Source organism: Penicillium hispanicum (genome assembly GCF_028827665.1).
Source record: "Penicillium hispanicum strain IBT 35686 chromosome Unknown utg000001l_segment0_segment0, whole genome shotgun sequence".
In the NCBI taxonomy this organism is placed as follows: Eukaryota; Fungi; Ascomycota; class Eurotiomycetes; order Eurotiales; family Aspergillaceae; genus Penicillium; species Penicillium hispanicum.
In genome coordinates, this window is record NW_026623193.1 from 4,120,782 (window position 1) to 4,143,475 (window position 22,694).

General features: G+C 52.8%; 8 protein-coding genes across 8 annotated transcripts; 4 read left to right on the top strand and 4 right to left on the bottom strand.

Annotated features, from left to right (window-relative positions):
* Positions 1 to 84: 84 nt before the first annotated feature.
* N7459_001539 (putative cell surface receptor/MFS transporter (FLVCR)) lies at positions 85 to 1,740 on the top strand (the record flags this gene model as incomplete). Its single annotated transcript, XM_056940724.1, has 4 exons — positions 85 to 225; positions 299 to 411; positions 485 to 833; positions 892 to 1,740. The coding sequence occupies 4 exons, from the start codon at positions 85 to 87 to the stop codon at positions 1,738 to 1,740; spliced, it is 1,452 nt and encodes a 483-aa protein (XP_056805004.1).
* A 924-nt stretch (positions 1,741 to 2,664) lies between these two features.
* N7459_001540 (cytochrome b-c1 complex subunit 6 family protein) lies at positions 2,665 to 3,479 on the bottom strand (the record flags this gene model as incomplete). The annotated part of the gene is made up of 3 exons (XM_056940725.1): positions 2,665 to 2,729; positions 2,828 to 2,950; positions 3,161 to 3,479. 3 exons carry the CDS (start codon positions 3,477 to 3,479, stop codon positions 2,665 to 2,667), a joined length of 507 nt encoding a protein of 168 aa, XP_056805005.1.
* A 473-nt stretch (positions 3,480 to 3,952) lies between these two features.
* On the bottom strand, positions 3,953 to 4,906 carry N7459_001541 (GRAM domain-containing protein; the record flags this gene model as incomplete). Its single annotated transcript, XM_056940726.1, has 3 exons — positions 3,953 to 4,465; positions 4,524 to 4,673; positions 4,787 to 4,906. 3 exons carry the CDS (start codon positions 4,904 to 4,906, stop codon positions 3,953 to 3,955), a joined length of 783 nt encoding a protein of 260 aa, XP_056805006.1.
* A 1,004-nt stretch (positions 4,907 to 5,910) lies between these two features.
* N7459_001542 (putative glycerol-3-phosphate acyltransferase Sct1) lies at positions 5,911 to 8,298 on the top strand (the record flags this gene model as incomplete). Its single annotated transcript, XM_056940727.1, has 4 exons — positions 5,911 to 6,084; positions 6,151 to 6,745; positions 6,798 to 7,066; positions 7,117 to 8,298. 4 exons carry the CDS (start codon positions 5,911 to 5,913, stop codon positions 8,296 to 8,298), a joined length of 2,220 nt encoding a protein of 739 aa, XP_056805007.1.
* Positions 8,299 to 8,965: 667 nt separating this feature from the next.
* N7459_001543 (undecaprenyl diphosphate synthase family protein) lies at positions 8,966 to 10,282 on the top strand (the record flags this gene model as incomplete). Its single annotated transcript, XM_056940728.1, has 2 exons — positions 8,966 to 9,190; positions 9,284 to 10,282. The coding sequence occupies 2 exons, from the start codon at positions 8,966 to 8,968 to the stop codon at positions 10,280 to 10,282; spliced, it is 1,224 nt and encodes a 407-aa protein (XP_056805008.1).
* A 331-nt stretch (positions 10,283 to 10,613) lies between these two features.
* Positions 10,614 to 12,567, top strand: lys9 (saccharopine dehydrogenase (NADP+, L-glutamate-forming); the record flags this gene model as incomplete). The annotated part of the gene is made up of 8 exons (XM_056940729.1): positions 10,614 to 10,665; positions 10,761 to 10,826; positions 10,967 to 11,076; positions 11,157 to 11,210; positions 11,246 to 11,497; positions 11,587 to 11,685; positions 11,737 to 12,408; positions 12,472 to 12,567. The coding sequence occupies 8 exons, from the start codon at positions 10,614 to 10,616 to the stop codon at positions 12,565 to 12,567; spliced, it is 1,401 nt and encodes a 466-aa protein (XP_056805009.1).
* Positions 12,568 to 13,897: 1,330 nt separating this feature from the next.
* Positions 13,898 to 15,194, bottom strand: N7459_001545 (AHA1 family protein; the record flags this gene model as incomplete). The annotated part of the gene is made up of 4 exons (XM_056940730.1): positions 13,898 to 14,015; positions 14,087 to 14,742; positions 14,833 to 14,915; positions 14,972 to 15,194. 4 exons carry the CDS (start codon positions 15,192 to 15,194, stop codon positions 13,898 to 13,900), a joined length of 1,080 nt encoding a protein of 359 aa, XP_056805010.1.
* A 792-nt stretch (positions 15,195 to 15,986) lies between these two features.
* N7459_001546 (uncharacterized protein) lies at positions 15,987 to 19,956 on the bottom strand (the record flags this gene model as incomplete). The annotated part of the gene is made up of 2 exons (XM_056940731.1): positions 15,987 to 19,516; positions 19,578 to 19,956. Coding segments are annotated over 2 exons (3,909 nt in total), but the record flags the coding sequence as incomplete, so codon positions are not given.
* Positions 19,957 to 22,694: the final 2,738 nt, after the last annotated feature.

Here is a 22,694-nt window from a genome sequence, read left to right on the forward strand (position 1 = left end):
GAGGTGACTGCCACGTCCTTATCTACCTATGTATCCCTCTTATACTTGATGCTGCCCCGGTCCGCCGATGGTCTTGTCGTCCACATGCCCGGCTGGACCATGGTGACCTCCGAGACATCGTCGGCGGAGTCCCTCTCGGGCACACGACCTTCCTATAAGGTCTACAAGCGACGGTTCTGGGGTCTGGCGCAGCTGGTGCTGCTGAACATCGTTGTCAGTTGGGATGTATGTGTGAAATGCCCGGGTCCTCGATTGGGATTCTCAAGGACTTCGTCACTGACTGACCATGCCTGTGTAGTGGCTGACTTTCTCATCTATTTCGACCACGGCCGCGGCATATTTCAAAGTCTCCGAGAGCGCGATCAACTGGATGAGCACTGGGTATTTGTTCGCCTTCTCTGTGGCCAGCCCGTGAGTGATCTCTCGTCGAGGATGGAACGCGTCGCAACTACCAAACTGACCCCGCTTTGTTGCGCACCTGTAGAGTCGTGGTCTGGGTTCTGAACAAAGGCGGCCCTAAACCGGCCATCGTCACGACCGCGGCGCTCTTGCTCGTCGGGAATTGGCTACGGTACGCCGGCACCCGGGCCAATGGCGGCATCTACGGGCTCGCCATGTTCGGTCAAATCCTGATCGGTCTGGCGCAGCCCTTCTGCCTGTGCGCGCCCACTCGATACAGCGATCTGTGGTTCTCAGACAAAGGACGCACTAGTGCGACGGCTGTCGCCAGTTTGGCCAACCCGCTGGGCGCAGCTATAGGGCAGTTGGTTGACTCAGAGTTGGCGACCAAGCCCTCTGACATTCCCAATATGGTCCTATATATTTCGATTATCGTAAGTTGTACCTTCAGCTAGGCGCTGGGAATTGCTGCTCTGACAACTATACCGTTAGTCCACCGTTGCCTCAATTCCGTCTTTCTTTCTCCCTGCCGCACCGCCCACTCCTCCCAGTGCATCATCTGCCATCCCTCGCACTCCGCTGGTACCGGCACTCAAAGAGCTGTTGGGGACGGTGGAATTCTGGTTAATCCTGATCCCCTTCGCGGTCTATGTCGGCTTCTTCAACAGTGTCTCCTCCCTGCTGAACCAGATCCTGAGCCCGTATGGGTTCTCCGAGACGGAAGCCGGTATCGCCGGTGCGATCCTCATTGTCGTAGGGCTGGTAGCCGGGGCGATCATGTCGCCGATCACAGACCGTTTCAAGCACTATCTTGGCACGATCCGGATCCTGGTGCCCATCATTGTGGCCTCCTATATCGGACTGATCTTCGCGCCGCCCAGTCCTGCCGGCATTGCGCCCTCGTATGTCGTCATGGCACTGATGGGCGCATCCTCGTTTGCGCTTCTCCCCATCGTGCTGGAGTACTTGGTTGAGATCACGTACCCGTTCTCGCCAGAGATCGGGAGCACCATCTGCTGGACGGGTGGCCAGCTCCTCGGCGCATGCTTCATCCTCATCCAGGATGCCCTTAAGGCAGGTGCAAGTAGCAACCCGCCATCCAACATGCGCAATGCCCTCATCTTTGCCGCGGTGATGTCAGGCGTTGCTGCACCATTCCCCTTGTCCATTGGTTTCTTCGGGAGAGTCGTCAGGCATCGCCGTCTGAATATCGATCGTGGCATTGAGCTAGAAGAGCCACCGACCAGCCCCGGGGTCCAGCTAGGCAATGATCAAAAGGAGGACATGCCTCCTGGCACATCCTCAGCTGAGTTGAAAGACTCGGCTTTCAAGGACGTCTGAGGAGAACCAGGGGACGTCAATCAAACCACTTTGCTGACTGCAAGCGCAAGGCATGCCATTTTCATATATCGTTCTGCGCGCATTTCTTTTCGATCATCTTTCCTGTCTTCCAAGGTTACCTAGGTATTTTAGCGTCTACTTACTAATCTGACTTTGGTGAGCACTGGAGATCGGCGCAGTGGAGGTTCTCTTACTCAGCAAGCTCCTAGGTTTTCAAGCGAGTATACATAGCGGCCCCGTCTCCTGTTGCTGATTTGCCGATTTCTGCTAGTTGTATGCATAAGCATTATTGTGGTCCATAGAACCTGATCGCAGTGGTGTATTAGTGGTAAAATGCAGGAATTGGAAATGCGTTCGGACTTGTAATGAGTCGGCTATTGGGGCCGCTTAATCAGTTGACCAGTCTATTCTGCAATACTTGATCAAGCAGGACTAGCAAAGAACCCATCTACAGATCACACGTATTAAGGTTCAAGAGGAGATAAGAGCTCGGCGCATTTCACCTCAAATCCTTCCGTTCTTAACAGATGAGATTCGTCTTGAAACACTAGATAAAACACAAGCACAGTTCGAATAGGCCGAAGACCAGCTATCTGTACATGCAAGGCAGAGAAGAGGCGGTCTATTATCCTTTTCTTTTCATTGGTTCCTCCGCCCTGCCTTGAAACACCATATGCGCACCGGGAGATCAAAAAGAAGACGCTTGTTTTCTATTGTCTGCCCGTTGCTCTCAAACCAAGGATATAAACGGCAGACTGTCGGGATGCAAGGGTGGAACAGTCATCAGGAAAACGTGATCAGGATTCATTTCGACGCAACGTTCCAGGAATGGCTCATGTCGATAAAGCTGCAGAGGAGCATCGTGGGTCAAATCGATATGAGAATAGAGGGCATCGCGTCCGAATAAAATCCCCAGTGATCCGTTTATTTGAGCTCGCGCCAGAGCTTGGGGGCGGCGCAGGCGGTAGCACAGTGGGTGAGGTGGAAGACTGGGGAAATGTCAGCTTTTCGAGTTCCCGCGAGTGTTTCATGAAGGCAGAAGGGAATGTCTAGCGCCGCCCAACATCCAAATGCAATGGAAACTTACACTCCTCAACGCAGTCCTCCTTGGGGCCCTTGTAGTCCTCATCCTCCTCTTGGCGGGTGACGCGCTCAATGCACTCGTCGAGGTGGTGCTTATAAGGGGCACACTGGGCGGAGTGGGCGCACTCTGGACAAAACAGTTAGTCGCGGGCGCGTAATCCAGACACATGGCTATCGACAAGCAATTGCAATGGCCATTGATGCCCTCATGATGCAAATGCCGAATGTGAGATTCAAGGCGAGCGCATACGAAACGCCCGCCCGGTCAAATCGGAACGGGACGGGAGACAACGGATTGAGAAGATGCCAGAATCAAATCAAGATGGTGGGTACTCACCCTCCTCCAGCTTGGGCTTGATGTCCTCGGGCTCCTCCTCTTCTTCCTCCTCTTCCTCTTCCTCCTCCTCAGCCTCGGGCTCTTCTTCCTCAGGAGCCTCCTCAGAAGACTCCTCCTCAGCGGGGGTCTCCTCGGCGGGGGTCTCTTCAGCAGACTCGGACTGCTCAGAGGTCTCTTCAGCGGCGGGCTCCTCGGACTTCTCAGCGGGCTCGTCGTCCTGGGGGGTGGAGGTCTCGACGTCGGCGGCGGGAGCCTCAGCCTGGGCCTCAGTGAAGCCCAGGGAGGAGTAGACGTCAGAGAAGAAGTCAGCGAGACCCATTGCGACTGTCAATTGGAGGCAATGACCAGGGGGTCGTAGAGATGTGGGGGTGGGAATCGAAGGTAGGGGTTAGGATTGAGTCGAAGGTGTGGTTTTCCAAGCTCGGACTGGAAAATCGGGACGCCCCGGCCGCTGAGAGCGCCAATTGTGCCACACGTGATTGGCCGGTCAGTCACGACAACGGCGACACCTCTTCTGCTCTGCAAAATACTGGGTTTACTTTTCAAAGCTCTCTTAGAACATGATCAACAATGGCCCAGAAGTTATTGCTACAATACCCACAGCCCAAATGAATTGGGGCGGGACATGCCCACGCATATCGACTGGACTGCTATCGCACTCTAAGCAACGCGGAAACCGCTCTCGTATCGTTAATGGAAAGGTCGTAATGTACATGCAAAGCTAAGGCTTTATATGAAAGATGCAGACGATTTGGCATCACATCATGCGTGATATACCTCTTTAAGCTCCGGTCAACTGGCTCGGCGTAATTGTTCTTCCAGTTCATGAGCCACACTCTGCTGTTGAACCTCCTCGTAGCCTGGGGGAGGCTCCATCGGCTCGGGTCCTACTACGGAGGCTCTTTGATTGTTCGGTGGCGCTGCCAATGTGTTGGGGGAGGCTGGGGCTTGTTCGGTATTGCCCGGGCCCTCGTATGCTGGCAGCTCTTCTAGGTGGACTGCGGCGAGGTCTACGGCTCGAAGCCCTCGAACGCCTTCACCCGTATTCTCCACAGCCTGTTCTAATCGCTCTCTGATGCGCTCGAAGTTTGTGTGGAAGTCAAACGCACCACCTTCTTTGAAGGTCACCTTGATCTGTGCGGCCGGTAAGGATGGCGAGATGCCTCCTCCGGCGACCGGTTGTACGAGGGCGGTCCAGACATTGGGACCAAAGAAAGGCGCGGAGACATGGGAGTCGCGGACGTTCAGGAGGGGTGAGGAAAAGGATTGGAAGTTGGCGGACTGTTGGGCGGGGAGATACACAATCTGGCCAAAGAGGGTGAGTGACTTGCTGCAACACGACGACGGATGGGGAGGTACAAACTCTTTGGTTGGTGAGATGAATGCAACCAGCACTACTTTGAACCGAAAGGGATTCGCCGCCCTTGTAACCGGAGGGCGGTGTCAGCGCAAAGCTGGTGCGGGGAGGCGAGGAGTAGATCAAGCGCTCGCTGGGAAGGCGAACAAAGCCTTCCTGGTCATGAAGCATCACCCAGCTAGCCCCAGATTGTTAGTCTAGTGCTCGGATAAAAGGCACATAGGCAGAGCCTCGACGGTGTAGTGGAAAGTGTGGAGGGGTGCACATACTTGATAGACATGGTGACCGCTGACAATCATGCCACTGCGTAGTAACTGTAGCCCAAAGGGAGAAGACAAGGTCAAGAATCGGGTTCGAGAGTTGGAGATAAAGGTCACAACGGAGATCATCCGAGGTCTGAAACCTTTTGCACGCTCCAGTAGTTTCTGGATGTTTGATCCTCGCGGGAAGAGAGAAAATCGAAGTTGCGGGGCAGGCGGGGAAGACCTGTCAATCAATGCCTTCCGACTCACCTCTGGTCTACCACCCTCTTCGACATCCCGGCGCCAGCCTCTACATAGCAATTTGCACACCTATGAAAGAGCTAGACACAGCGATGGGAGACTATCTGGCGAGGACGAACAGACTGATTACGTCTTCTACTTACATTGCAGGCTTGGCTTGATCTCCGCGCGCGCATGTCCGATGCTTCCGCGTTGGCCCCAGAGGGACGATCCCCCCAACAATGCGCCATGCAAGATGCGTTGGGCGCAGACTGGGGTAGTTTCGTGGAGATAACATCCTGGATTATGTGGAGTACAGCTCACGAAGCTCTCAAATGCCCTTTATCCCCTTCGGACCAGCAATGGCGTTGCATGCGGCCTTGCGACCAAAGCTCCCGTGAGGAATGTTGGGAGAGCTCTTGCGCACAGAGCTCGCCTATCACCCTTGCACTTGCACTTTGTCCGGCTCAAGTATGCTAGCAGTAGCAAATCCAATATTAGAGACCTTTGGTCAATATTGCTATCTCGAACGCCCGTCGAGAACCGGTTCTAGAAACATCCGAGCCAAAGCGCGCTAGTTCTAGCGGCCTTCAAACAAGGTTTCCGGATTCAAGCATTTCACCTCCCCCTCCTCCGATCCGGATTCTTTTGTTCTCCTTGTGTCTTCCCCAGCCCTCAAGCTTATTTTCACCTGTATCGGTTGTCAGTGCTATTGGCCCGCGTTGTTCGGAAACCTCCGGTTGTGTGGGGCGACAAATAAAAGGGCAAGCTTCGACGACGTCAGATCCTGGCGGGCCAAAAGCTCGTGCGCGGCTACTCACGCTCCATGTCAACTCGACCTTGACCTTTCACCACGGAAAACGCCCACGAAGATCTCAAGGCTCATTGACGCCCGAGACAACGACGGCACCATGGCCAAGAAACAGCCCTACATCCCGCCCCTCATCGGGTGGCTGTATGATCTGGTCCTGTGGACCTTTTCGGTGCTCATCGACCTCTTCTTCCGCGAGGTGCACCCGCGAGGATCGTGGAAAATTCCCCGGCGAGGACCGATCATCATTGTTGCGGCTCCTCATGCCAATCAAGTACGTTGCGGGTTGCACACTGTGCTTTGGATGGAGCTAACCACTGCCCTGTTGTTACCTTGACAGTTTGTCGACTCGCTCGTCCTGATGCGCGTCATCCGCAGCGAAGCTCACCGTCGCATCTCATGGCTAATCGCAGAAAAATCCTTCCGGCGGAAGTTTATCGGACTGTTGGCACGGGGTATCGGAACGTTGCCCGTGGCCCGGGCCATGGATAATTTGAAACCCGGTACAGGCACCGTATACCTACCCGATCCCGTTAACGAGCCCACCTTATTGCGCGGCGTCGGCACCAACTTTGAAGGCCCGGGGTTCGAGGCAGAGGGAACAATCGCGCTGCCGACTATCAACGGAACCTCGCACAGCACAGCTATCGCAGAGATTCGAGGCCCGGAGGAACTAGTCCTCAAGAAGCCGTTCAAGCATCGGGATGCGCTGTCCCAGCTGACTGGAAGGAAAGACATTAATGAAAACGGGAAATTCACGGGAGACGCGGCGGATCAGAATACAGACTTCAAGGGCACAAAGTTCAAGGTCGCCCCACACGTGAATCAAACAGCCGTCTACGAGGCTGTTTTCACGAGGTTGAATGCTGGTGGTTGCGTCGGTATCTTCCCCGAAGGTGGAAGCCATGACCGTCCTTCTCTGCTTCCTCTTAAAGGTAGGCCTCATGTCAATCACTACCTGCGAACCAGGTGCTAATTCTCTGCTAGCTGGTGTGGCTCTGATGGCTCTTGGGACTCTTGCGGACAACCCGGACTGTGGTCTAAAAATCGTGCCTTGTGGTATGAACTATTTCCATGCACACAAGTTCCGGTCTCGCGCCGTCATCGAGTTTGGCAATCCAATTGAAGTCCCCAAGGAATTGGTGGAGCAATTCAAACAGGGCGAGCGGCGTGAGTCGGTCGGTGCACTGTTGGACATTATCTACCAAAGTCTGGTTGCTGTGACCGTCATTAGCCCCGATTATGAGACTCTCATGGTAGGATCTTTTCTTCTAGTATTCTTGTGGTCTCCACTCACCAATCATAGGTCATCCAAGCTGCCCGTCGCCTGTACAACACCAAAGGAAAAAAGCTTCCTCTCCCCATGGTCGTGGAGCTTAACCGCCGACTCGTGAAAGGATACGCACACTTCAAGGATGATCCGCGAATCGTAGATCTTCGGAAGTCTATCGTGAACTACAACAACCAGCTCCGGATCCTCGGTATTAGAGACCACCAAGTGACCTACGCCAAATTCTCCACCCTGCAGGTAATTGCCACGCTAGTCTATCGCTTGGGGAAACTGGCTCTCCTTACGATCGGAACTTTGCCTGGACTGCTCTTGTTTACCCCTGTCTTTGTTGCGACCAAATACTTGTCAATCAAGAAATCAAAGGAAGCGTTAGCCGCTTCCAGTGTCAAGGTGCAAGGTCGCGATGTCATGGCGACGTGGAAACTGCTCATTGCACTGGCATTCGCTCCGGCGGTCTATGCATTCTACACCGCAACGTTTACTTACTGGACCTACCGAAATCGGATTCAAGGTCTTGTGCCGGGCTGGGTGCCACTCTGGTTAGTAGTGTTTATTGGTATGGGCTTGTTCCCAACCATCACCTTTGCTGCGCTCCGCATTGGCGAGGTGGGTATGGATATTGTCAAGTCGCTTCGGCCACTGGTTCTCTCTTTGAACCCTTCATCTGCCTATTCCCTGGCGAAACTCAGAGAGAAGCGCGCCGCGCTGGCTCAGCAGGTGACCGATGCCATCAACACTATGGGCCCTGAGCTCTTCCCTGACTTCGATGCTGCCCGAATCGTTACCGACCCATTCCGGGAGGTCAGCCATGGCGAGAATTTGGCGGAGAGTGGACAGCCAGAGATCAAACAGATCCGCCACGCCGATCTGGGCGATGGATCGCCTACCCAGGAACCTCTACCGCGCAACGAGTCGTTCCACAATCTGGCAAACATTGGCTTCTTCTCCACCAGGCCGCCCAGTCGCGACCACAGCCGGAACAGTTCCGTGGGTCCCCACCCCAGCTCCCGGCATCAGCTGAAGCCACTCAGCCCCATCACCCCGAAAGATCCTTTGGAGGATGTCAGCTCACGGATTCGGGATGCTATGAGAGAGCGTGGCGAGCGACGCCGCAGACGAAGCGAAGATGGCAGCTGGGACATGGCCAGCTCGGGGCCAGATACCTCCAGCGGCGATGAGTTCCGAAAAGACCTATGACCTGCTATGACCGCTACTTTTGCCATTATTGTTGCGCCTTTCCTCTATCCCTGTTGACCATGACCCCGACACTATTTGGCGCCAGAGCCTTGCAACTATGTGCTGCATTTATATACCACAATGCGAGATATCCCTGTGTTTTTTTGCTAAGCTTGCCTGTCCTCTTCCTATCTGATGTTCCACGTAGTCTTCGGCAGGTGAAAGCCGTGCACTGAGGCAGGCCCAGTAGATATGTACGCAAGACCGATGCTGAATTGACTACCATTTATGTCAGTATAGGCGGGCGAACGCCACTTGCTAAAGCTGTCCGCAAGCGCTCGGCGGGTATGAACACATCGGCCGCGGTCTCGCCACTTCCACGTCCGGGGCTGTACTCTCTGCAGCGAAAGACGCTAGCGGAGACTAGAAATGGCGCAGCCTGTTAACATCGCCTCGACTCCGATTCATCGATATTTCCATCTTGCCTCTTTCCCCGCTGATATTTTCCCCGGAAGAAAGTGGTCCAGCCCGCATAACTGACCACGTCGCCCGTTGCACTGCGAACGAAGAACCCGAGCCCGCCGTTCCGCTCAACCTCATTTCTTTCCCGCGCCTTCCTTAACTCCACGATTTGCCTGACCCCATACATCCCCCACCCCTTGCGGCGTGAGCCTCGTCCTGTGCCACCATGGCGAGCTCAATGCACTTGTCGCGTCTCCGGAAATGGGTCCTCGCCTCTCCACCCATCGAATACGCCATCAATAGCCTCAAGGAGCTGCTGATCGGCGCCCTACGGCAGGGACCCATCCCTCAGCATGTGGCATTCGTTATGGACGGAAACAGGCGATTTGCCAGATCGCATGGAATTGAGACAGTCGAGGGACATAATCTGGGATTTGAGGCGCTGGCCAGAGTAGGTCTCTCCACGGTCACCCGGCAAGCTTGACCTCAAAGGTTGTCGGGCTTCACTTACTCGTTCACCCCCTAACACTGACCATCTTCCTAGATCCTCGAGGTCTGCTACAAAAGCGGAGTCAAAGTGGTCACGATCTACGCCTTCAGTATTGAGAACTTCAAGCGATCAAAATTCGAGGTCGATGCGTTGATGGACATGGCCAAGGTGAAGCTGTCGCAGATGGCACAGCATGGAGACCTGTTAGATCGCTATGGGGCAAAGGTGCGCGTCCTTGGCCGACTCGATCTGCTCAAGCCCGATGTTCTAGCTGCTGTCAACAAGGCGGTCGACTTGACCAGCCGCAACGGTGACCGCGTGTTGAACATCTGCTTTCCTTATACCTCCCGAGACGAAATCACTACTGCTATTCGGGATACCGTGGAGGATTACAGCAACCCTCTTCAACCTGCCCAATCTGCAAACGCCGCTGGTCGAACACCCTTCTCCGAATCTCACATTGCACATAATATCCGCGCCCAGACCCTGGCAACCAAGCCACACGATACCAACAGTGACAATGAATCCTCATCAGCTGAATCGTCCACTCAGGAGGACGACTCAATTCTGAAGAATGATCACTCTAATCGCATTTACGAGTCTGGCTCTTCGTTTTCGTCGTCTACAACTCTCCACCTTGGACAACAAGACGGACATTCGCCCAAGAATGCAGCGCGAGGAAATGCGGCTGACGGGAAGGGTCCTGTCTTTCTTTCGCCCGAAACGATCTCGCGGCAGACCCTCTCTGACCACATGCTGACCAAAGGCACTCCGCCTTTGGACATGCTGGTCCGGACATCGGGCGTGGAGCGGTTGAGTGATTTCATGCTTTGGCAGTGCCATGAGAACACAGAAATCGTGTTCTTGAATGTTATGTGGCCGGAATTCGATTTGTGGCACTTCCTGCCAGTACTTCTTGGCTGGCAGCGACGGATTTCCAAGTCCCGACAGAACCCGGATGCCGAAGGGAACTTTGCCGGCGATAGTCCGGAATCCAGCGAGGAAGACATGGACACCATGATTCTCCGTCAGGACAAAGTCAAGAACATATAGATAGATAGAGCTTTCAGTTCTCATCCGTCCCTATTTTTCAGCATCTAGCGGAGTTCGTGGAGTTTGAGAGACCCCGACTAATCATTCTGTGTTCATATTATCAGCAGCATTATCAGCGTTCCATTGAACGGTATATCATCTGCATGCTATTGACCGCTTCATCATCTCTTCCATCTTGTACATACTAAACTCCTTCCTGATCCGGTGCCCGATTGCTTAGATAAACCCCGCGCGCCGATACCGGCCACGTGATGGGTGAGTCAACGCACACGGCGGAGGGAGATTGTCTACGCTTCAATCTCTCTCCATTCATACCGCAATTGAAGTCAAAATGGTCAAGCAAATCGCTGGTTCCAAGGTCCTTCTCCTGGGCTCGGGTTTTGGTAAGCCACCCTTCTTTCAGGCTTATGCCGTGGGCTACATGCTGCGTGGCTGCCCCGCAATGCCAGCTTCCAAAAAAGTATACATTTGCTCACAGGTTCTCTGATAGTTACCAAGCCCACCGTCGAGGTTCTGACCAAGGCTGACGTTCATGTCGTTGTCGGTATGTGCAATTGACCCTGAATGGGCTCGCTGTCATCGCTGGCTATGCCAGTCACCCCACCATGGAAGGTGGATGAAGACGATTCATGGGCTTCAGGAGATCAGGCTTGCTGATCAATTGATTCTTATCTTGTCAATTAGCCTGCCGTACTCTTGAGAGCGCTCAGAAGCTGGCTGGGGATTTCAAGAACACCTCCGCCATCTCCGTTGATGTGAGCGACGATGCTGCCCTGGACAAGGCTCTTTCCCAGGTTTGTACTGCCCCTTCCATTACCACTTGAACTCGTACACGTTTGAGATAGTAACTGATCGCGTGGCTTCTTTTCCGCAGGTCGATCTGGTCATCTCCCTCATCCCCTACACCTTCCACGCCCAGGTGATCAAGGTTCGTTCCGATTCAAACCGTCAATTGATGCCAAGAAGCGAGTTCACTGGGAGATTCTGACTGTGTCGAAGTCCGCCATCCGAACCAAGAAGGATGTTGTCACCACCTCTTATGTCTCTCCCGCCATGATGGAGCTCGATGAAGAGTGCAAGAAGGCCGGCATCACCGTCATGAACGAGATTGGTCTCGATCCCGGCATCGACCACCTCGGAGCTGTTGATATGATCACTCGCACCCACGCCGCTGGCGGCAAGGTCACCGGATTCGTCTCTTTCTGCGGTGGATTGGTGAGTTCCCTGGTTTTTATTGAGTATCAGGCCAGATCCCGCTGGCCGCAGTTGTGAATACATGAATTGCTAATCACGTACGAAAACAGCCCGCTCCTGAATGCTCCAACAACCCGCTCGGATACAAGTTCTCGTGGTCCAGCCGTGGTGTGCTCCTCGCTCTGCGCAATGCTGCCAAGATCTACCAAGTATGTTATCCTTCTCCAGTCCCCTGAATCAGTCAACTCATTTAGATATAGGATGGAAAAATTGTTTCCATTGAGGGCACTGATCTCATGGCTACAGCCAAGCCATACTTCATCTACCCCGGCTTTGCCTTCGTTGGCTACCCTAACCGTGACTCGACTCCTTTCCGTGAGCGCTACGGGATTCCCGAAGCCCAGACTGTCATCCGTGGTACCCTGCGCTACCAGGGCTTCCCCGAAATGATCAAGGTTCTCGTCGATACCGGCTTCCTGAAGGACGAGCCTAACGCTGTCTTCGACAGCGCCACCTCCTGGAAGGAGGCTACCCGCCAGGTTCTTGGTGCCACCTCCTCGTCCGAGAAGGACCTCGTTTGGGCCGTCCAGTCCAAGACTTCGTTCCCCAACAACGACGAGCGTGACCGTCTTCTCGCCGGTCTTCGCTGGATTGGCCTTTTCTCCGATGAGCAGACCATCCCCCGTGGTAATGCTTTGGACACCCTCTGCGCCACTCTGGAGAAGAAGATGCAATACGAGGAGGGCGAGCGCGATCTGGTCATGCTGCAGCACAGGTTCGAAATCGAGAACAAGGACGGCTCCAAGGAGACTCGCACCTCGACTCTGTGCGAGTACGGTGACCCTGCCGGCTCAAGCGCCATGGCCCGCCTTGTCGGAATTCCATGCGGTGTTGCTGTGAAGCAGGTGCTTGATGGCACTATCTCGCAAAAGGTATGTCTGCCATTGTCTCCTCATTATCCGTGGAATAAACCATACTGACACTATTGGTTCTAGGGTGTGCTTGCTCCAATGACCATGGATATCTGCGCTCCTCTCATTAAGACTCTGAAGGAGGAGTATGGCATTGAGATGATTGAGCGTACTCTGTAAGTGTGTATATCGCCACACCCTCGAAAAGGTCGGATAGCAAAAAAGTACAAAGAATGGAATATGATATGATTGAATGTGTTGCAAGTCTCATGGCCACCCAGCCGATCATCCATTATCATAAAGTAGCCTCATCATTGCTGGCCGATTCTGGCAGCAACCTTGATTCCCTAGGTATATTCTCCTCCAAAGGTATTCACAGTATACCACTAGAGGGATCACAGAGCCCTGGGTACTGTAGATCAAGCTATAGGAAAAGAGAGAGGCGTTATTTCACTCCTGACGTGTTATAATTCTACTGCGGTGGACCACTTTGGCACAGTGGCGTGTACGAAGTAATGTACGTTGTAAATTGGGGTGACGGTGTAAAGGCCACGATTGTGCGTGGCTTTTAGTTAGGAAACTGTGTGAACTATGATACGCGGATATTTCGACTTGCTACAAATGGATCACTCTTCCGGGTTCCTTCGACTGCACAGTTAATGAAATCCATGGGATTCTGAGATCTCTCATGCACAAGCTGATTGAGACTGGCAGTCAAATATTTGCTGCCAATATTAGCGAGAGGCTACCAACCGATTTTGGCATAGAAAGTATCGAGCAGCTTGCGCTTTGGTCAATGTTGCAAGAATGTCCACAAGACCGAAATCAACTACTGTACTCTACTCCTCAATCACCCATTTTTAGTGGGAGGAAGAAGCGGGTGGATAGCTTCACTCAAACTCCAGCATTGCCATTACGCTAATCTTAAGAACTTGGGCATGTACGAATGGCTAGATAAAAATAAAGGCCTGTTATCATGCAAATGCTATCACTCTGCTAACACCCTTGGGTCCTTCCGGGCATCGCGAAGGATATTCTTCATCGAGGAATAGAGCTCCGGCTAGATAAGTGCAGGGACACTTATGATGGGAGTTTGGCATTGGATTACATTGGGATGAATAAACGAATACATTCCTCACTTCATTATCATGAAAAAATCATTTCCCTTCTATCATAGCATCGTTGTGACCACCAGTCTGTATTCCAAGAACTAGGAACCAGGCAGCGTTCAAACATCAAGCAAGCACTTGAGGCCCCAGAGACAATACAAGATCATGCAGGATACTCGCAAAGGGCAGGAAGTTGGGAGACCACCAGACATCTCACCACACCCAAAGCAGCCCCTAAACAAGTCCAATGCCCCCCTAACCATTTCTGGGAAGAGGCAGAACCAACGCTATGTATCAACAAAAGTAGTTATGGCGCATTGAATCTCCATGAAGGCTTGGGTACTCGTTGTCTCTTGTTGCGGGTGAAAAAGAAAGAATCGACTGAAACGGTAGTCTATGAATCATTCGGCCGTTGGGAAGGTATGAAGTCGATCAGAGAATAGTGCCAAACCTATACCGACGAGAAGTACAATCACAAAGGTCAGTAACTGATTCCGGAAGAACGAAGAGGAAGTGGATCTGGAAGAAAAAGGACCGGCATTGGTCAAAATGCAAAGGGGAAGACAAGGCGACTGGTAATCGAAACATACCCGAAAGTCTGCTTAATGCTGCGAACGTAGTACATGTCCCAGTTTTGCTTGGTGACATCCTCTTGTCCAATGGGCACACCGGACCACGAGACACGCATCTGGGTGACACCGTCGACGTCGTTCTGGTCGAAGTTGATCTCGAGGGTACTGAAGTGTTCGGCGGGCCACTGAGCCAGGCGCCACTTTTGGGTGATCTGCTTGGGCGCGTCGAGCTTGACGTACTCGCCGGTCACGTTGCCGTCGAAGATGGCGAACTTGCCGCCGATTTGGGCGCCCTCAAATTGGCGAGGCGGGCCACGGGTGAAGGCAGCAATGCGCTGGGGATCGGTGAAGGTGTTGTACAGCTCCTCGGCGGTGGTGCGGAACTCATCTGACGCCGTCACGGTGGTGGTGTTAACAGCGACCTTGCCAGTTGTGGAGGTAGTGGTTGTGGTGGCCGGGGCTTCATTCTTCTTGGTCTGAGGATGGACAGTCGGCGAGGCAAAGCCGCTGGAAGGGTTCACGCCGGGAGCATGTTGGAGGTCCTTGCCGTGCTCGGTGATTAGGGCACCGGCAAGCTTGACAAGGGCCTGTCGGAGCTGGGGAATAATCTTCGAGCGGACGAGGTCCTTTACGGGCTGCTTGGAGGCGGCATCCGCATGGTTCTCAACCTCAAACTATCATCGCAGACGTAGGTTAGTTTGCGATCTTTGTTCACGAGCAACCTCTCTGCTCTGGGAGTAGTTAGGCGGGCACAAGAAACATACGACGTACTCATCTTCCTCAGTGTCGTGGGCTACCTCGGGGATGTTGATAGACCCGCTGACATCCTCCCCGTCCTTGGTCTTACCTATCGAACAGTCTCAGCTGCCAGGCTCCGCGCGGATTCAATCGGATTCTACAAACCTGAATACTCTAGCGACAGCTTGACATCGAACAGGGTGATGACCTTGCCCTTGCGCTGGCTGACGTCTACGTCGCCATCCATCGACAGGACTTTGTCTACTTTGGCTGACACGCCCCCTTCCTCGGCACTGATGACGCACAAGTTCTTGTCCAGGTAATTCTTGGCCCAGCCAGAGGCATCCTTGTTCACCCAGTGCCAGTTGTTGGGGTTGTGAAGGACCATGATGAATGACGATGAGGTGGACTATTGGGACAAAAAAATTCTGATTGGGGATGATTTTGAGAGCCGAAATGCTTCTCCTGTTCTTCAATTCTCTTTCTGCTCCGGGAACTGTAGCACGAGGAAAGGTGTCTTCCAACCGAATCTAGTGCACTTCAAGATTTTCAAATGTTAGCGAGCAAGTCCGCGAAATTTTCTTGAGAGGGAAAGGGAGCCAATTGCACGAAGCAAAAGCCACAGATTCAGGTCACGGATGCGTATTTATTTCCGGACGGGAAGCTACTCAGCAGTAAGATGGATAAATCCATCCGTCTCTGACTGGTGCCAGCTGTGTATCTCATCATTTGGGCGAGTGGTGACACCACGGTCTGGGAGCGCCAGACAAGAGAAACTCTCATTGGGAGCGATGTGGAGCAATAAAAAAAAAACGGTGACTTACAGTTCCGAGAACAAGTCCAAGCAAGCTTACCGGACAGAGTATTGAGAAGAAGGAAGATGGGAAGAAGAAGGGGGGAGAAGCGATATTTGAACGCGGGACGGAAGACTCTAGAAAGAAGGGTCACGTGGGGTGGATCCCTCGATTATTCAGGTCTGCTGCAGCCCTGGAGAACCTCATTCAGCAGTTCTTAGACTTGATTCTATCTGCAGATGGGCGGGAACTGGAATGATCGGGTTGACAGTAAATAAAATTCCTCATATATATACTCTGGAAAGGCCCGGTACACAACGAACGAATGGGGATATCTCAAATCTCAAGCGAAAAAAAACACGACACAGTAGTCCCCACCTCTCTTCCTATTCCTGCTCCAACTGCTCCAAATCCTCCCATCCATCCTCAGCCAAAAGCTGATCCTTAACTCGCTCTCGCAGTCCCTGGATCTGACTTCCGAGAGCCTCGGCCCATTGACCCTCAACGGTGGCGACCTTGTCTTTGAGATCAGTGGTGAGGGTAAGCTCTTCGTCCGCTTGAATCTCCTGTATCTGTCGACGCACTATCTCCTCAGGCTCACCTCGCTGAATCCTCTCAGCTTGACCGAGATTTCGATTGGCTCGCATCACAGCCGATCGGACTTCGTGAAGCAAACAGAGGAGATTGGTCTGCGATTCGATGTACTGGTAGCTTGACTTCTCGGCATGCGATAGCAGCGAGTATAGGTACTGCAATGGGTGTGCATGGTAACTCGGATTCTCCTCATACTCATCTGCAGGGATTTGAATCTGGAAGCCTGGCAGACCTTCGGGGACTTGTTGCACCAGCGCCAGGAGAGAGGGAGCAATGTCCCAGAATGCAGACAACTGCACTTCCACGCCGCGCACAACATTCTGTTCAATAACGTCCAGGAAAGATTCGAATCTTGTATAAGCCTCAGCCTCATGCAGCACCAGTCGGTCCAGGGAGTCTTGAGAGAAGAATGCTTGTGTTTCACGCAGCTTGTCGTCGTTTTTGCTCTGTTTATATGGTAACAGGGCAACAGCCTTGTATTTCTCGTCGCGGTCGCTGACCAGGTCAAATGCTTCACGGTGAAGCTGCTCTCGTGCTTCGAACAACCATTTAAGTTGTGTCAACTTCTCCAGGAGCTCGGGCTTTTCGTCGCCTTCCTCTTGCGTTTGGTCTGGAGTCTCGCGTTGTGCGTCATCAAACAGCTTGCTACTTAGCTCATCGATGCAGGCTGTGGCTCTGTCAATCCGGTCTGCGATTATCGTATGCATCGGTTTCAGCACAATCTCTTGGTATGTATCCAGCTGGCGTTTCACAAGCTCCCTCTCACGCTTGTTCTCTTCAACAATCATTGCCGCCTCGGCCTCGGCAGCCTCTGCAAATGTAAGACCTCCTTCCTGGATCTGGCTTTGGATGTTCGCCTTGAAATTGCGACGGCCTTCCTGGACCTGGTCTTGGTGTTCCTGAGACATTCGTTCCACATCAATCTTGTACCGCTGCCTGGTGGATTTGATTTCAGACAGGTCCGTTATAGAGCGAACAGTGGTTCGGTACGAAACCAAATCCGGATGACTGTTATTGACCGCGGGGTAGTGGCGTGGATAGGGTGGCGGCAGTGTGATTAGTCGCGAGATGTCTAGCTTCTGGATTCTCATCGACTGACCAAACGGGTCTCTACACGCCGCGGCGACGTCAGGGTGGGCTGGATCATCATGCCAGCCAATCTTCTCTGGCGGATACTCATCCGGACCATAAGCCGCATATTGACCAGTATAGTTTGATCCCATATCGTCTAGCTTTGAAGGAGTCCGCTCTTGGTCCCATTGCATAGCGTCACGAGGTAATCCCATATATTTGGATTCACGCTTGGAGCGCTGGACTTTTCTCTCGCCTCCCTCGCTGCTAGACCCTGTCTTAGACTCCCACCAGCGACTAGGGGCGCGGCCCCTAGAGCTCATTTCGTCGTTGCTCATATTGAGACTAGCGATAGGAGACAAGCAAGGTTGGTAGTTGTTCCACCACGCAGACTCGGGTCGGCTCGGTCGGTTTTGAGGTATCTCCAGCATCGGTGCTGGCTTTGCTGGACGACTCGAAGACGGCACCGCGGGCTCATTAGGCGGCCGCTCAAAGAGCTTGTTGCGGACCTCGTCTGCTTCGAAGTAGCCAGACTCCCAAGCTAAGGCATACCGGTCCCGTCGTAGCTGAGACTCCATGATGATGAATTGGGAGAAGATTTTCAGCGCTTCGGCTTCATCCACAGCGGAGGCTTCTGCTTCAATGAACTTCTTGTGTCTCTGGATTGCATTCTGAATAAACTCGGAATCTTGTTTGATGATTGATTCCAGCGAAGCCTGCTGCCCTGTCTGCTGTGATGGCGGCCGACGTGGCGACAGTGGTTTGATCCCAGAGATACCCTCATTTGGTATGTGCAATATATGAGATATTGGGCGATCCTCTGGTCCTCGAGACGCAGCACGAGAGCGTGGCTGGGCATCCTTTGCAGAATTTAGGGGTGGAGTGGGTAGTGCTTTCGGTGGTATTGGTTGAGGCGTTTCTTTGGGATAAGCTGACGACTCTCCGTTCGGCGAGAATGGAGGCGTATGTGCAAATGCTGCCGACGGTCCGCTAGGCCCTGCTGGGCTTTGTTCAGGCCGGGATGTTGAGTGGGATCCCTGGTCCGAAAAAAGGCCGGCGGATGATGCTCTGGATCGCGTCGAGGTATATTGCCCATCGGAGCCAAGGCTTCTAGTACTCCGAGGGGTAAACCTTGACGATAGCTGTCGACTATGGTCCGGGCTATCATTCTGCTCTGGGAGAATAAGATTTGAGGGTTTAATTTGTTCCAACGCATCGGCCCAGGGGTTTCCTCTGGAAGATACTGCACTCATATCCTCGAAAACCTGGCTTTGTCGATTTCGACGCTCAATTCGCCTTTCACGAATACCTTTAGCACTTGGATCCCGGATTGCCGGGCTGCGGAAGAGACCACCACTCCCCGGTGTTCTCTGAGATTGGCTTGTCGCATCATTTGAGTCGGGATTCTCTGCCCGGTCTGGGGTGGTAATGGCCTTGGTGGTATCGATGTACAGAGGCTCCATATCCCTGCTTGGTCGATGGTTTATGTACTCTTCGTCGACCCAGTCAGCTGGTGTTGGTGGAATACTACCCAGGCCAGTCCCCATCAACGGTGGTGGACGAGCTCTAGTCCTTCCTGGGCCTTGGGGTGTTCTTGCAGAAGATGACTCCGACGATCCGCTCAGGCTGGTAGACTTCGTTGTGGGAGGGGGTCCTGGGGGAGGTGGTGGAAGGGGCATACCCGGCGCCCAGCCATTGTTTGTTGGGGAATTGTTCCTTGATTGGCTATTCGCTCGAGATGAGCCTGCACTACTTACCACAGCTCCAGCAGAAGCCGCTCTCCGGGATGCAGGCGGCCTTAAGGGAGTTTCCAATTGATCGACTGACGAGCCCGGCATGATTCCTCTCAACGAAGGTGATGCGAGCCCTTGGTCGTAAGCTGAAATGGGAGCTTGGGATATTGAATGAGGTGCAGCGGAGTTGTACGGTGTGCCTTGGTACATATCCACTCGACCATGTGAAACTGACCTCGATCCCGGATGTCCTTGTGGGGGTGGGGGAGGTGGCAGTGACTGTCGATGGGATACGGCATCACTTTGATATACCATGGAAAGTGGACGGGGTCGGTGGATAGACCGCCGTTGATATTCGGCTGTCGTTTCAAACTGGCCATCTCCAGACAAGTTCCGGGGTGGTGCCACAGTGGCCGCCGCAACGACATTGGGGGTCGGTGACGCAAAAGAGTCTTGCGGCAATTGGCTTCGGTTGCTGGGAGGGGAGTACGGTGGGGGAGGAGGTGATAACGAGACATCTACATAGACTTGTCAATAGAACGAATCTTCTGATCGATCTCTGGGAGAACAGAAACCAACCTGCATGGGCCCTCTGCTGCGGCACAATGCGAAGGACATTATTTGACTGGGAATATTGAGACTGAGCAGCCGGCCCTCCCACCGGACCCCAATCCTGGGGATTGTAGGGCACACTGTAGGCCGCTGCATGTCGTGATGCCATCGAGGACGATGACGATGCAGATCTGCCGTTTGCCGGGGACGCAACACAAGGGGATTGGCCTTGCGTAAAGGGACTTGAAAGGGAAGTAGATGACAGCGGGGTTGATGCGTGTTGGAGCTGAGGGCCGCTCAACGCTGTTGTCAGTAGCGGTGGCTGCACAACATGTTCTCGACGCGGCGAATGCTGGTTACTTGGGGCCGCTGTCGACGACCAGCCGGAGTACTGGGAGTTCAACGGCTGCTCGTCGCCCGCAGGATTTGAAGTCAACCAGCTAGTGAGAGTTGACAATCAGCATCTGGGATGAAAGGGGAAAATGAGCGGAGAGGCTCCAGCAGGCCACTGCACCTATTCATATTGGGCCCTGCACCCGTCAAGCGATGGCCCGAATCAAAGCCATGGTTGGCGCGCGTCGCGTTGGGGGACGAAATCGCGAGTCCACCGCGAGGAAGAACGAACTAATGGAAGCGTAAAAGCGAGAGATGAGTTTCTATTCTTCGCAATTTTGTTGCAGAGAGCTGGGAAGAAAGAAACCCTAGGCCATAGGGCCACTGCGTGCAGACCCAAGCGGACGGCACGCTATTCGACACGGGGGGGGGGGGCGAGAAACTAAATTTGGAACAGACGAGCCTTAGCTAGAAAAGAACCCAACATGAGGACCAGGGCCCGTCAAAGCATCGAAGCGGGGGATTCGATATGCAGCTTGAGAGTGCTCATCACACGCGGGCCCGAGCTCGGCGCGTATCGTCGACGCTGAGAGGCCCAACGCCGCTGCCCCCGCAGCGACGGGCCAACGCAGCAGCGAACCAGCGTCAAGATCACAACAGTTTGGCGGTTCGGCCTTCTTGCGTTCCAGGGCCCTGCAGGGGTGTCTAAAAAAATCATACAAAGGAGGGGGGTTGAGGTGGGTGGTGCAAGGATTCATTCTCCATAGGCGTGATAAGCAAATCTGTTGCATTGATAATCATTTGACTCCTAACTACTGCACACTAACTGGGGCCTCGAGGGCTTCTGCAGCGCCTTTCGGCCGACGAGAAGCCCGAGGCGGGCACAGGGGACATTCAGCCGCCCAATCCCTGTTCACTGGCCAATGTTAGTATCAAATGACTAGACAAAACGACCGACACGATGGGAGAAAACAGAATGGGAATCAGATTAAATGCCCTGTCACAGGCGGTGGTCATCAATTAAAAATCCTTATGTTGACCGTCGTGATAATGTAAAAGTAAATCATCATGTAAAGGGGGTTTGAGGACAGAAAATAGGAAAGTGCCAACTCACATTGATGCAATTTTGCAGTCGCAATCTAACGGATTAGTTGAGAAATCTCAATGCCCATTCTGTTCAACATCCATCAGCATCGAGAAGCGAATGGAGGCTGTAGACATCGGTGAAGCTCGTGACTGATCAGTCATGACATTTGTCGTCTTCACCAGCAAGCTGGCTTGGACATATGCTTGTCTTTTTGTTGGTGTCGATTCATCACAAGAGCCACGAGGAGAAAGGAGACGAGGCATGACATACACCTACGGTCTTGCAAAGTCGAAACCATGATTGATCATCGCTATCAAGAGATGCGGCCCTACCGAGGAACATTAGCGACTATGGTCAAATGTTGCCGGTGCGCGTTTTTGCACAACAAAATATTTCAGAAATGCATGAATGGTAATTAAAAGATTTTGTCTGCATCGATAACTCGAATAAGACTCGTCATCTAAGGGAATCATCACGGTAAAGGGTAAAGGGTAAAAGGGAAAAAAAAGTCACCAAGCACATACCTATACTGTGTCTACGGGAGTTGTCGGTCAATTCATGATACTGCTTCAGACGGGTCAGCGACTCTTCACAACAGTGTGTGCGTCTAAAGAGATCGTCAGGCATGTCTCAGTGGGCGAGGTTTTCTAGGCCTGCCGCAAAATAGGCATATCCATCAAGACCGAACATTGTCAAGATGTCCGTCGGAGCCCAGTGCCGTTTCATCTTCGGACGAGGAGGGATCTTCATGGTAGGAGTGCCGGGCCAATGGCTTACCACGCTCAAAAACAAGCAGCTGAAAACTATATCTTTATCACCAGTTAGCCCATAATCCGAGAGGAAGACAGAGGACAGAAATGCAGTGGTGTGTAAGGAATCAGTTAAGCCATTAGTTATCGTCAATGGTCCGAAGACCTTGGACGGTAATTTCCAGCGTATATTTTAAAAAGCGTTCATCATGAAAAGAGGAAAATCAAAGGGGGCAAGAAGTGAAGGATAACCCACCATCGATAGTCGAAAACAGCTCAAGCTGAAATACGAGTAAGAAACCTGAGAGGGCAAAGTTAGCTCTCTGTCCACCTCAACAAGCATGTTTGATGAATCATAGCAGTTGAGAGGTGATCAGCCTGACGTGCAAAATAACAAAAGTTTCATTCCCTTGAGGGTCAAAGACTCTAGTTTGAAATGGTTATGGGTATCATCATGTTGGAAGGGGTACTCAAATGGGTTGTGGACGCAGCTGCGTAAGCGAGAAAAAATTACTTACCATTTTTTTGGTGCTGTCGAGGGCAGACGGTTAGTGACAGAAGCGAACTGCCAGGCCATCTTGAATCAATTTCAGGCAAAGCCAAGCTGGGCAAAATCATTCAATGCCATGGAAGCGATGGGCTGCACTGAAGGAAGAAAGAGGAAGAGCGAAAACAGAAATCGACTTTTTCAAGCTCCGCCGCTCCGGAGCCATGTTTTGCCGAGACTAGCCCACATCAAGTCTGGTCTCAGTGTTGATGCCTGAGGCGTGAAGTGTATTATGTCAGTAATTCAGTGCCCCATATACTCTGAAACGATTTTGATTCCGGTTGTCCAAAAGATTTCTGGCAGCATCTACCCGTCAACCTCAAATGGAAAGAGTTATACATTCGAAACAAGACTATATATTTGAGATGTATATAGGAAGAAGGAGGTAGTTGCAAAGTTGAATCAGGCTGCGTGGGCGAGACCCCCGT